The sequence below is a fragment of the Triturus cristatus genome, chromosome 9 (genome assembly GCF_964204655.1).
Source record: "Triturus cristatus chromosome 9, aTriCri1.1, whole genome shotgun sequence".
Classification (NCBI taxonomy): Eukaryota; Metazoa; Chordata; class Amphibia; order Caudata; family Salamandridae; genus Triturus; species Triturus cristatus.
In genome coordinates, this window is record NC_140592.1 from 1,010,215,171 (window position 1) to 1,010,229,457 (window position 14,287).

Here is a 14,287-nt window from a genome sequence, read left to right on the forward strand (position 1 = left end):
TCTTATTACAAAGAAAATGTATTTCATTATATTTTGTTACATGTGTCATTGAGTGGTGTGTGATATTGTACTTGTGTTTGCTGAGCATGTGTAAGATTTCCTTTTACATGCTAAACCATAGATACCACTATTGTGCTTGTTATATCACAGAAGAGTGAATGGTTTCCCTGGGAAAGTATCTGACAAAGTATTGGTAAGTCTTGCTTCAAAAGATGCAGTATTACGGATACTCCACCTTTATTGTAGTAGTAGATTCCCTGCCACAGTAGCTTCAGGATAGGTGAGGAGTGTGACACAGTGTACTTAAAGTTAGCTAGATAAATCCACATCTTGAGGTTAAAGACCCCCACCCTGATATGAGAAATGCATTCAATGTAGAGGGTTACTAACAGATACATGCATCAATGAAGGCTTTTGCGATTCCTTAATTGCGATTATTAAGGAATCGCAATTAAGGAATTGCAAAAGCCTATGCATGTAGGAATCGCTATAAAATTAGCGATTCCCAAATATTCCTTCATTGCGACTCGTAAATTTCGGGTCGCAATTAAGGAATGCCTTCCCATTCATTCCTATGGGCCTACAGGCCAATAGGAATGAATGGGAGATTGCATGCGCAATTTGCGAGTACCAATAGGTACTCACAAATTGCTCATGTAATTTCAAGGGTGTCAAAAGGACACCCTGTTGCACCCCTGAAATTGATCTGTGCACACATGTTGCACACACACATGCCCCAAGGGCATGTGTGTGTGTAACCTACAACTTTGAAAAATGCACTTTAGTGCATTTTTTTAAGTTTTTGCAAATTACCATCAAGTACACATTGGTGGTAATTTGTGCCCCCTATTAGCAAAATCACAATTTGCGATTCCATCATGCATTGCATTTAAGGAATCGCAATTTGCAATTCCTTAAATGCAATAGCACTTTAAGAAATCTCAATAATTAGCGATTTCTTAAATTGCGAGAGGCTGACAAGTTGATGCATCGCAGAAGCCCTTTTTGCTGGCGCAAACGGCCGATTTTTAAGAATCGCACCGTTTGCACTTGCAAAAATGGTTGATGCATGTACCTGTAACTTCCTGGAGAGAATAATTAGTGAGGCCCATCCACCTACAGTATGTTTTGAAAGTAGAGGTTTATTTATTTCTTGAAAAATATTTGCATTTGTGAGATTGATCCAATTGTAATTTTGGATGAAAACAGACAGATTACATTTCTATCAGAGCAAGTGAGAGGTACTCACAGGTGTGGATTACCAGGAAAGTAGCGTGTAACTCAGTACCAAGGGAAGACAAACACTCGTTCCTAGAGAAGAAGTTTGTAGTTATTGGTCAAAGGTTTGTGTTGCCCACAAGGATGTGGTTTGTGAATAGCAGTGAAGCTAGTTCCCCAGGAGGTGTTTGTAGGGTTCCTCCATGTGGAATTTAGAAGGAACATTCACTTCCTGTGATAGAATGTTTGTGGTGTTACCCAGAATGGATATTCAAAGAATGTGGAAGGCTGCTCTTTCGCTCATAATGTATTTGTGAGTTTAGGAATTCTGCTCTTAGGGCAAAATATATGTCGTTTTGTCACAGGCAGGAACAAAGGGATATGATCAGTTCCTTGCAATTATTTGTGAATGTCACCCAGGCACAGTTTATAGGAACCGGAGGTACTTTTAAAAGGAGTTAAATAAGCCATATTTCCATTTTTGTTTATAGTATATTAGAACATTGCTCAGTTGCTAGACTTTTGTATCAGTGGGTTTCATTTTTATGTAGTTCACCATGACTGAAATTTATAGGCACCGCCCATACACAGAAGCTACCCCAGGAAGTCATCCTTTACCTAAGGTTCTCATCCAGAGGATGGCTGGGCAAGAGGATGCCCTGAGGAAGAGGAATAGAAATGGTAGATAAAATAATGTGACCGATATGTGGGAAATACACGTCAGTCGGGCAAGATATCTATTAATTCAATTCAGCAGGACTGACAGGTTTTGAAAGTATGTGACTCAGCAGCCAATCACTGTTCACCTACAGACGAACAAGACCGCCCCCTAGCTATCTTTCCATCGTCTCAGTTAAAGGACAGCAAGAGACCGAGACACAGTGGAACATATCAGGGCAAGAAGTTATACAGAAGGGAGCTTGGAAGCGAGGACAAAATGGAGACTGAAGTGGAAATGGAAATGGCAACATGAACAAAGGTTTGATACCTAAAGCTAGGGTCAGTGAAAAGATAAAGGGGTAGGATGGAAGAAGGGCGACATAGAGAATGGGGACCAGTGATAACACATAGTGGGATCAGGCAGGAAAAGTGGCAAGAATTGAAAAGGAGGAGACAGAAATAATACCAAAAGCATGAGTTAGTATTAAAAGAAGGAAGAATGGCCAAATAGAAACTAACAGGAAAACTACATGTCCACCGGAGGAAGTGAGTACTGATTAGGAAGAGAGGGTGCAAAATAAGTATTTATCAGACCAGAATACGCTGTTATAGGCAAGAGAGGCTAGATCATTATAGATCATTAGGGAGACTGGCAAGAGGCCATCCCACAGAACCCTGGCGGCCAATCCAAGACCTGGTCCTAAGGTCACATAGGACAGATTCCATGGATGTACAGTGACTACAATCAAATCCTTCATCAAAACTCGGTCATTATACCAACATTTCACATCATGCTGGAGGGCATGACCTTAATAAAGCAAGCTTTGCATAAAGTTGTGTAGAACTTGTTTTACTGATGCGTACCTTATGACAGCACACTACCAACTGAGAGGAGTGCACCTTCATGACAGACTCACATTGTCTACCACAGTTTTATATGGACTGGGAAACCTATATTTGAACATTAATTACAGATGCAGAGCTCTTTATTTGGAGGAACACCTATTGTGAGCCAGTGTCTCTACAGCTTCTGCTCCTTTATAAACTGGATGTAGGTGAGGGCATCGCCTCGTGGTCCGCTCTGAGATTTCCGCTCTAAGAAGAGGCCCATGTTATCCCGGTAAGGCAGGGAGATGCTTCGGCTGAAGAGAGGCTCGTCTATGCCCAGTAGCTCACGCACCCGAAGAGAAATCTCCTGAAATATAATGAAACAGGGGACATCGTAAGTCAAAAGAAGACAGTGAATGACGCATGGTTGGGTTGTACTGGCAGCCCTCAACATTTTGAACAGGTGCAACACTGAGGCTGGGATCGCACAGAGCATGATGCGCAAGCATTCAAAACTTTTTCGGACAGGTTGACACCTGTGTGCCTATCGAAGCATAGTTACTTAGTGTTAGAAATCCCCACACTCCCACACCGGAAGGGTGGTGGTGGTGGGTCTTCCCAGACATACACTGTGGTAGCTTGGCTCGAGTGGTCAGGGGTCAGGCACCGTGCTAAGCATACGTCATACCCACACAATAACCATGCGTGCATCCGTTCCAAAAACGACACTACACCTTAAAAATTATATTGAAAATATATATTTTTTTATCTTCTTTTCTCTTAGTTGCTGATTAAATAAATAATAATACAATCACAGTACACAAGGCTTTTCCTTAAAAAGTGCAGGTCAAATAAATAATAACACTTTACAGGTGCAATAAATACGATCAGGTCAAATAAATACTGTGAGGCAATAAATACTGTGCAGGAATAAGTTAGCTCAGGACAATAAATACATCACAGGAATAACTTAGATAAATACAATAAATACAGTACCCTCAATAAATAATATCAGCCAACAATGACATTTGTAAAATCAGATCACATTTAAAATACTATGGGATGATTTGGCCCAGTCACAGCTTGTGGTTAGGTGGATGGCCTGAGGGGTATACTCCCTGGCTTGGACAAGGCTGAGGCCTAAACTGAGGTAGATCAAGGGGGAATCTAGAGATCTGGCTCTCCCACACTACACAACCCCTCTGTATTAGTCTCAGCTCACCCCTGGCACAATCAAGCTGGTTCCAGCACCTCTCTAGCCCCTAGGATGGTCTCTTAGGGCTTCACAGGGCCTTAGGCGCCCTCTATTCCACTTACTGCCCTTTCTATGAAGTTCCGACGCCGCTGGAGTCGTGTCGACGCCGTGAGGCGATTCCGGTTCGATGTCGGCGGCCTCGGTTCGATGTCGGCTCCGGTTCAATGACGTCGGGCAGTCTTGGCTTGATGTCGACTTCGGGCGGCTCCGGTTCGATGTCGGCGGCCTCAGCTCGATGTCGACCTCCGGTTCGATGACGTCGGCCAGTCTTGGCTCGATGTCGACTTCCGACGGCTCCGGAGTGCGATCTCCACTCCCGACCTCCGGCACGATTCTCCTCAGGTTCCGGCGACTCCGGAGTGCGACCTCCACTCCCGACCTCCGGCACACCTCTCTTCAGGTTCCGGCGACTCCGGAGTGCGATCTCCACTCCCGACCTCCGGCACGCTTCACCTCGGTCTCCGGCGACTCCGGAGGGCGGACTTCACTCCCCCGTCGACGCCGCTCACTCGACCTCGGGTGACTTTCTCCTCGACCTCTGGTACTCTCCACGACCTCCGTCGGCGCCCTCTCTCGACCTCTGGCGGCTCCGGGCACGACGTCTGCTTTCCAGTCAGCGCCGCTTCTCCACCTCGGGCTCCAGGTCTCTAGGCTTCTCGACGTCGGACTTCAGGTAGTTACCAGTAACCAGGTCAGGTACTCGCTGTTCTTTACTTTTAAGGGCTGTTCCTGCTGTCCAGGTCCTTAAGATGGTTTTTCTTGCTTTCTCCCACACAGGGCTCCAGGCTGGGCTCAGTCAGTAGGGACTAGTATCAAGGGTGGGTTTATGGACCCCACTCCAGGCACAAGTTTACACCCCTGCTGCCTCACTCCTTCCTCCTTCAGGTTTCTGCTGCTCTCTCTTCACCAGTCAGGTGCCAACTGCCAGCTCCAACTGTCAACTCTGGCTTAGCTTCCCAACATTCAAAACCGCCTCCAACTGTCACAGGGTTCCAGAATGTTGTAGAAGGTTCTAGTAGGTTCCAGTGGGTTCTGATGATGTCACAGGTGGCCACCATTTTGTGCTCCAGGCCCTCAGACAGAAGTTCCAGGGGTAGATAAAATGGCTCCCTGAATCTGCATCAATACTAAAAAGTCTGGTGGTTCCCAAAAAGGAAAAAATACTAACAGGGTTTGAGGCAAAAGTGGGACAAAATAAATAATGATGAGGAGGGACCACCCAAAGGGCTGACAGGTCTAACACTTAGGTTCTGGTGAGACTGCTCCAAACACCATTGACCTATTAGGTTTCAGAAATACATCTATACATGGAAAACTGAAGAATCAACACACACAGGAAGTTTCTGAGTGATGGCAGCAGTATTTTTAGGGTGCCGATATGAAATATCACCATGGTGAGAATGCTGTCAGAACTTGTATACTCACTCACTCATCCACCTATATATTCTGTCAGTGAGTTAAGCACCAGCTCTAGAGATCTGTCTTTAATCTACATGTCACTCACACCTTTAGTGTACATATTCTGTGGGTAATGAAAGTTTGTACAAATCTGCCTTGCTGGATCTGTTCTGCGGCAAATGGACGATTACTTTTACTGAGTTCTGTAAGAGAGGTAAACTTGCTTTGCTACTGCCATGCTGTCCCTATTCTGAGAGGCAGTGAAGCTTTTGTTGCCGCCGCCTGATTTGTACCTGCCCTGTGATGGGAAAAGCTTGTGCTGATGCTACCCTGACTGTTCCTGTTCTCTGAAGGAGGGAAACTTGTACTGTTTCTGCCCAATGTGTAGTTGTTTTACGAAGAGGGGTATTCCCACTGTGGTTGCCTCATCTCATTATAAAGGATATTTTGAATGCACTTATGCTAGTTGCCAAGGCCAGTCAGAAGCTTTTATTAGACATAGGGCAAAACTAGTAGAAGGGCCCTGACATACAGACCTTGGTTTCAATCACAGCTTGAAGGGGGAAAGGATGCAAAATCCATCCAGGACCTGAAATGCACAATGCCTATTCATGAAACCTGGTTTTAATACCAGCTTCTAGGTTTGAGCAAATAGAGTGACCCTAGGAAATCACTTGTAATCAATGTGCCTCCTTTTCAATGTTCTGCACAATTAAAAGCACATTGAAATAGTTTAGGGTGCACTCTATACAAGAATCTCTCATGTGTGGTTTAATAGACCACAATTTTGCTCCAAGTACAAAAAGACACATATAGAAGAAACATGACAATTGAATCACTAATAGAATTGTAACAGCAGAAAGGGTGTGGTTCACAAATTCCAATAAAGGGTATTCAGTATAGTGATATAAACTAAGGTGCTAAAGCGAAACAATCTAAAAACACGTTTTTTAAGTAAAAGTTATAAATAAAGTGGTAGTCTGGGATACTTGCAGCAGGACAGAAGGTCTAGGCTGAGCTAAGAACAGTTCTCTTCAGCCTTCATAGAGCTGCTATTCCAGATAGGCTTCAACAAGGATGAGACCGCCGAGTATTATGGAACCTGGCTGTCACAACCTCACTTCCACTGCCCTATTGGCATTGGTAGCGAGGTAGCAGAAGCGTTTGTGTTGGGCACACAGTTCGCATCTCAAGGCCTATGTACTCCTGCTGCCCACACTCAGTAAGCTGTAAGTGTATCTTGGCAAAGTGGGCATGGCCTGTTTCATAGAGCAAGCCACAATTACAGCGACTCACCATGTGAAACAAGCGGCGTGTGCAGACATCCTCACTTACAGCAAGTTGCAAGACCTCTTCAAGGAACGGGACCTCAGGAAATATGCCCCAAAGCCCACTCCCTTTTGAGGATGGTGAACATACCCTATCAAACGGATTATTTCACAATATTTGATGCAAGATACCTGTATTCCTGTATACTCAAGCACCAAAACGTCGATGGAAAGGAGAAGCAGGGTCCATTACTCAGCCCTCCTGTTTTTAATTTTGTGTTATGGAATCAGCAGTAAAACATATTTTTAGCTCACCCATATACAGTTGTAATATAGGTCTGACAATTTAACAAAGGGGGAATATAAATGTTGACATAAGTGATATAACATCATCCAAACTAGAGAACCCATAATTGGGAAACTGTACAACCAGTTAACAGTGGTACTCTTGAATGTTTCACAGTTCAAGATATGGATTGAAGTGATGTAGCATTGCATACTAGGTAGGTGAGCGTTCATCAATTCTATGTGAGTACATAATTGTATGTTAATTCCATAAGAGGTTTGGCTTCTTCCTGCAGGAGTTTTGCACTTCTTATAAGTTTGTCTATTTTGTTGTACCATTAGCACCGATTTTGTAATGGTGCAAGGCCGCCACAGCTGCAAAAAAATGGAGACGACACCATGTGTGTACTTTGGTGGTCTTCTTACTAACCACGCCTGTTTCCGCAAACCCTTAGGGGGACAAACCTAATCCCCCCCTTCTGCAGGCGCCCCACATGGTGTTGTCTGATGCATCGCAACATTACACATGGCGGAGGAGCGGCGCCCCACTGACTCAGAGCCAGCAGTTGAAAAATAAAACCTCCTTTTACTATTTTATTTTTCAGCTTCTGCCTGAGCGAGCGTGTGCAGGGAGGTGTGGGGCCAGGACATGGGAGGAGTAGTGGTAGATGTGCACTTTTATGTGCACATGTCAGTTTGGATGGCTGTAGGAGAGTGGAATCTGACTAATGGTTGCCCCCAACTTTTTGCCTGGTATTTAAGTGGTTTTTGACTAGTCTGGCTGGGATCCTGCTATCCAGGACCCCAGCCTATCTGCTTTCTCCCTAAAACTGTTGTGAGTACTCTAGGTACAAACATAATTGGATGCTGGACATGCCCTACCAGTCCCTTGTAGATGGTACCCTAGGTACCCAGGGCATGGGGCCCCCAGTAGGCCTACCAGGGCTGCAGCACTTATTGTGCCACCCTGGGACAGCCACCCAAACTGACACCACCAGGCCACTACTGTAGCCTGGGTAAGGTGGTGCTAGCACCCCTTACAGGGATGTAGGTACCCTATGTCCCATACCATTACAACACATATACTCTCATAGGTCACCCCTATGGCAGGCCCTGGTAATCCTACAGGGCTGGGTGCTGAGGTATGTGTGAGGGGGGACCCCTACGTGAGTAGGGCCTCCCTGCAACCTTCGTAAAAATGTTACTGGGTTGTTTGTAGTGTAGCCATACCATATACTCTTAACCGCATTATAAGTTATTGCGTCATCGCTGTAACTTTGGAGTGGCTACACAGAACCATATCGTGTTTGGTGTCAAACATGAAGGAATCATACCCCCAGTCCAGCCATGGGCATGGGGGCACGATTCCCCCTTGCTAGGAGGGTGATATGGGAAAAGCGGTAGAATTTGGAAACCAATTTAAAAGTGCACATGTACCACAAAATGGCTACTGTTCGCCACCTACACGACTCTGGCTGGCTGTTGCTGGGGAAAACCCCAGCCTCGCCATCTGGACAATAGGGCTCCTGTGGCAGGGAGGTGCCAGCACCTCCCCAGACAGGAGATGGGGATTGGAACAGGGTGGGTGCACCAAAAGTCCATTCAGAGTTGCACGTAGGCAGCTGCAGAGCCCCAATTCTGCATACACCGCCTGGAACCGGTTCAGGGGCATCCTGCCCCTCGCACAGGCGGGAAACACACAAAGGGGAGTGGGTGTAGCCACCCTTTCCCGCCTCTACTCTGATTGGTAGGCTCTATTTTGGACCATCCCCTAATCTTGGGGATATATGGGAATAACTTTGCCCTAGAGCCTTAGATTCGTACAGGACTTCACAGAACTGACCTTCGACGAGCTGCTGCCCAGCTGACTGAAGAAATCTCCCTTGGGATAAAGGAGTTATCCCCCTGCTTGGCAGGCACCTAAAAGACTACAAGATACCCGGTTGGAACTTCGTTGCTCTCACGACCTTCGACGCCTTCCAGCAACCTCGAGGTGGGTCTCCAGTGCATCCCAGCGTCCTGTGAGCGTGCCCAGCAAGTCTGAGCACCCTGGACCACGTGGGTGTCGAGATCCCCGCATACCCCGAGACACCGGCCACCTCTTGTCCAGCACACGACCCCGACCAGTGGGGAAGTTGTGCTTTGGCCCATTCTTGAGCCAACCTTCAAGCAGCATTTGTGCCGACCCTCAGCTCCCTGGCCCGCTCCGGTGGCCCGTGGGAGCCCTTTTACGCACTCCATTTTGCTGCCTTCCGCGGTCCCTTGTCTCTCGACTTGTGGGCCCTGACGGAGGACAATCTTCTTTTCTAAGAGTTCCCCTGGTTGCTCCAGGCCTGCTCTACGCTCCCTGCAAAGGAGAGCACCCTCAGACCACGTGGGTCTGCACCAGCAGCTGCTTTGTTCATCTTGCGTGGGTTGCGGTTGCCAATGCTTAGTGGATCCAATCGGGACACTAACACCGCAGCGACCCTCAGCCGACGTGGGACAGTCGCCCTCCAGAAGCTGGCCTTCCTTGAAGCCTCCCGGAGCCCGTGACTGCAGAGCCCAGCTGTACCTTCCACACCTGAAGCCCCCGACATCCACGAGCTCCTTCCTGTGAGCTCCCTGGTCACTGTGCTGTGACCCAGACTCTGTCCCCTCTGCTTTCAGGTTCATCTTTGTCTTTTCTTCAACTTCAATCTTCACGACTTCAACGACACTTCCAGCTAACAGCAGTTTGGACTCCTTTTCCATAGAAAATCAGCCCGCGACCCGACACCAGAATCGACCTATGCACCCGGCTTCCCTGGGGCAGGTAACAGTGGTACTTCGGTACTTCCGTGGTGGTGGGCTCTCCAAAGCCTTAAGTCTCAAGCCTTAACTTTGTACTGTTGTTAGAAGTGTCCTTAAACCTTAATTATTCAACCGCGACATTCTCCATAGGCTAACATTGCGATCCCGACAGCAACTTCTCGCACTGCACAGGCCTCCCGTGGGTCCCCTTCCTCTTAACTGTGGGTGGATTCTTAAGGGGCCAGCGATCCTGAATGCCCTAGGCATTGCCTGTAGAATTGTCGTGGTTCTTATACCACTATTTTAGTATATGGTTTGGTCCCCCCCTGGGGCCCATTGATTTCTGTGCTATTTATTGTGTTTATAAATGCTTGTTTGAAGTGTAACTTTGCCACTAGCCACATAAAGTGACTGTGGGATTCTGTCTAGAATAAATACATATATTTTATATATATACCTGTGTGGGCTACTCTTTCATTTGGTCATTCAAGAGGTTATTATGGTAAAACAATAAGCTTAACACTCCTTCAAGACTTAGCCTGAAGGCTGCTCTCCACAGCTACCACTAGGATAGCTTTCTTTAAAGGTTGTCTTAACACTACCATCAATAGGAGTCGAATTGGACTGGTGCAAGGTGTCCCTATAACTAGGAACAGCATATGCCAGGCCAACTTCTCACATTGGTGTGCAGCGGTGGGATTCAAGCTTGCCATTGTTTTACCAGATAACACATTGAATTTCTAAAGTGAAAGCCACAAGGTACCAAAGGTACATATAAATTCAAGCTAGAATACAATAAGTTCTACTGAACTTGGAGTTGTGTGTAGAGGGTCTAGCACACCTTGACTACAACTCAAGAGAGGGTTCAGTAGGCCACACTTAGTGTAGGTAGATACATCACTACACTAAACATGTCTTCAGGTAGTACTAAGGCTATGGAAGGACCCCAGAGGGTCCCAGTAGATAAGTATGATAATTTCACCTTTGCTGAGCTCAGGGAAATGTGCACCCTTAGGAGACTGAAGACAGAAAGAGGTGCCAACACAAAACGTCTCAAAGAGATCCTGCTCATAGCAGACTTTATGGAGTCCATAGGATCCAGAGGGACGGACAACGTGGGTGGGCACCCCTCAGAAGAGGACACTCCCAGAGTGGAATCTGAAGAGGAACAGGAAGAGGATGAAAATCCTGACCTGGAAGAAACAGACCACTCACAGCATGGAGGTGATGGCCCAAGAGGCACTCCCTCCACCCTTAAAAGGAGAGTGGTGGATCCAAGAAGGAACAGATCCCCCTCAGTGGGATCCAACCATTCTAGGAGATCCAAAGGGTCCTCTGCCTCTTCTCAGAGAAGAGAAACCTCTCATGAGAGGAAATGCAGACTGATCAAATTTGAGCAGGCTAAGCTTGAGCTTAAAAGAGAACAGTTAGCATTGGACAGGGAAACCCTGGAGCTTCAGAAAGCTTCAAAGAAATGGGGTCTAGAGATCCCTGGTGGCAGTGATGAAACCCCTAGAGTTAGAGAGAGAGTCCCTGACAATAGGAACCTCCACAAGATTGTGCCCCCCTATCAGAATGGGGATGATATCCACAAATGGATATCTGCTCTTGAAAGGGCATGTAGAGTACAGAGGGTCCCTGTAGAGCAGTGGGCAGCAATCCTGTGGCTCTCCTTTTCAGATAAAGGTAGAGACAAGCTCCTCTCTGTAAGAGAAGAGGATGCTGATGATTATTATATCTTGAAAGATGCTTTAATAGATGGGTTTGGCTTAACCACTGATCAATACAGACTTAAGTTCAGAGACACCCAGAAAGCACAGAATCAAGATTGGGTAGACTTTGTGGATTGTGCAACCAAGGCACTGGAAGGTTGGTTAAATGGCAGTAAAGTTAATGATTATCAAGGATTGTATAATCTCATAATGAGGGAGCAGATTCTTAATAATTGTCAGAACCAACTTTTACACCAGCACCTGGTGGACTCTGATCTGACCTCTCCCCAAGAATTGGGAAAGAAGGCAGACAAATGGGTCAGAACCAGGATTAGGCCTAAGAACCAAGTTGGTGACCAGAAGAAGGATTCCACTAAGCCCAAAGAGAAAGGTGGGGATGATAAACAAGAAAAGTCCTCTGAAGGGCCCCAACAAACCAGTGCTGGGGGTGGGTCCCAAAATACTTCCTCTAATACCAAGAAACCATATTGCCATGTGTGTAAGAAACCTGGCCACTGGAAAACTGACTCCAGCTGTCCTAAGAATGGCAATAAAGAAAGTGTTCCTCCAAAACCAGCTCCAACACCTCCTGTTACTACTAGTAGTAATCCCCCAGGTGGTGGGAGTGCACCCAAAAATTTAGTTGGGTTCTCTTTGGGGACACCAGTGGACTCTGGCCTAGCCAGGTCCCCTGCATTAGCAACAATGGTCTGTGATGGTGGCATGGGGTTTGCCAACTTTACCATGAGCCCCAGTATTCTGGGCAGGTACAGACAAGAACCAATGATCAATGGTCAGAAGGCTGTGGCCTATAAGGACACAGGGGCCAGTGTCACCATGGTGACCAAGAGGCTAGTGCCCCTAGATCAGCTTTTACCTGGGTTTAGTTATCAGGTGACCAACATTGATGGAATCAGGACAGATCATCCCATGGCAGTGATACATCTCAGCTGGGGAGGAGTCACTGGCCCCAAGAGAGTGGCAGTGTCCCCAAACTTGCCTGTAGATTGTTTACTGGGGAATGATCTAGAAATCTCAGCCTGGGCTGAGGTTGACCACAAGGCCCATTTGAAAATGGTAGGAATTCCTGAGAGAGTGGATGAGACCCTGAGGGCCTCACCTCCACCCCAGGAGAAAATAGAAAGAGTGAAGCCTGAAACTATGGATCACTCTACACAAACAGAGAGCATAGGGGAGGAAGAGCAGTCTTCCCCCCACCAGACTACAGGTAAAGGTCCAGTTTCTCAGGGAACTGACCCTGCCCCTTGTGAAGTAACTGCCCCAGAAGTGGACAGGCCTGACCTGCCCACCTCTCTGATGGCAGGGGATCCTTCCAAGGTGGTACCCAGTCTGGAGCAGGTATCCTGCCCCTCTCTACCCTGCCTCAGTCAGCCCAGGGCTGCAGAGGTCAGGGAGGTCAGTGGACCCGTATTGGGCCCCTGCCCAGAGGAACCCCCTCATCAACAGATTAGGGACACCCAGCAGAGTAGTTTCAGCCAGGTGAATATTCCTCTACAAACTGAGGGATCCCCCTTACCCCTAGGTATAGGCACCCCTCAAATGGATGTTGTTGAGCACAGGGAAACCTGGGGCCTAGCTGCCCCAAACCTTCCAGTGCCCTCCACTATTCCAGCCAAAGGGATCCAACCCCCAGCTGTAGGCAGCCAGAGGTTGACCCTTAGGGCCAGATATGACACCGTCCTGGGCAGAAAGGCTTCCATAGTGGCCAGTGATCTGAGGAGGTTGAGACCAACCCAAGTAGGGTCTCACTTCCAGACTCAGACACCCCACCAGCCCACCTCTGACCCAAAAACCAATACAGGTAATTTCCCTAGACTTTGGAGAAACTCTAGAACCCCTTGGGGTAGGATTTCCCAAGTGGACCATGACACAGGGAGCAACCATGTTAGTACAGGTTCTTCCTTATATGGCCACTCAGGAAATAAAGGCTTATCTGGACAAGGTTAGCCTTATCTCCTTTCGTTTGGGGGGGGGTTATGTAGGAGAGTGGAATCTGACTAATGGTTGCCCCCAACTTTTTGCCTGGTATTTAAGTGGTTTTTGACTAGTCTGGCTGGGATCCTGCTATCCAGGACCCCAGCCTATCTGCTTTCTCCCTAAAACTGTTGTGAGTACTCTAGGTACAAACATAATTGGATGCTGGACATGCCCTACCAGTCCCCTGTAGATGGTACCCTAGGTACCCAGGGCATGGGGCCCCCAGTAGGCCTACCAGGGCTGCAGCACTTATTGTGCCACCCTGGGACAGCCACCCAAACTGACACCACCAGGCCACTACTGTAGCCTGGGTAAGGTGGTGCTAGCACCCCTTACAGGGATGTAGGTACCCTATGTCCCATACCATTACAACACATATACTCTCATAGGTCACCCCTATGGCAGGCCCTGGTAATCCTACAGGGCTGGGTGCTGAGGTATGTGTGAGGGGGGACCCCTACGTGAGTAGGGCCTCCCTGCAACCTTCGTAAAAATGTTACTGGGTTGTTTGTAGTGTAGCCATACCATATACTCTTAACCGCACTATAAGTTATTGCGTCATCGCTGTAACTTTGGAGTGGCTACACAGAACCATATCGTGTTTGGTGTCAAACATGAAGGAATCATACCCCCAGTCCAGCCATGGGCATGGGGGCACGATTCCCCCTTGCTAGGAGGGTGATATGGGAAAAGCGGTAGAATTTGGAAACCAATTTAAAAGTGCACATGTACCACAAAATGGCTACTGTTCGCCACCTACACGACTCTGGCTGGCTGTTGCTGGGGAAAACCCCAGCCTCGCCATCTGGACAATAGGGCTCCTGTGGCAGGGAGGTGCCAGCACCTCCCCAGACAGGAGATGGGGATTGGAACAGGGTGGGTGCACCAAAAGT

General features: G+C 47.4%; 1 protein-coding gene across 1 annotated transcript in view; it reads right to left on the bottom strand.

The window, feature by feature from the left end:
* Positions 1-1,124: 1,124 nt before the first annotated feature.
* The window catches only part of SAMD15 (sterile alpha motif domain containing 15), a 109,423-nt gene continuing 96,260 nt past the window's right edge, over positions 1,125-14,287 (bottom strand). Inside the window, exon 4 of the mRNA XM_085626660.1 lies at positions 1,125-3,073. Coding sequence (XP_085482786.1) covers positions 2,900-3,073 — 174 coding nt within the window. The 3' untranslated portion in view covers positions 1,125-2,899. The remainder of the gene's footprint in view (positions 3,074-14,287) is intronic.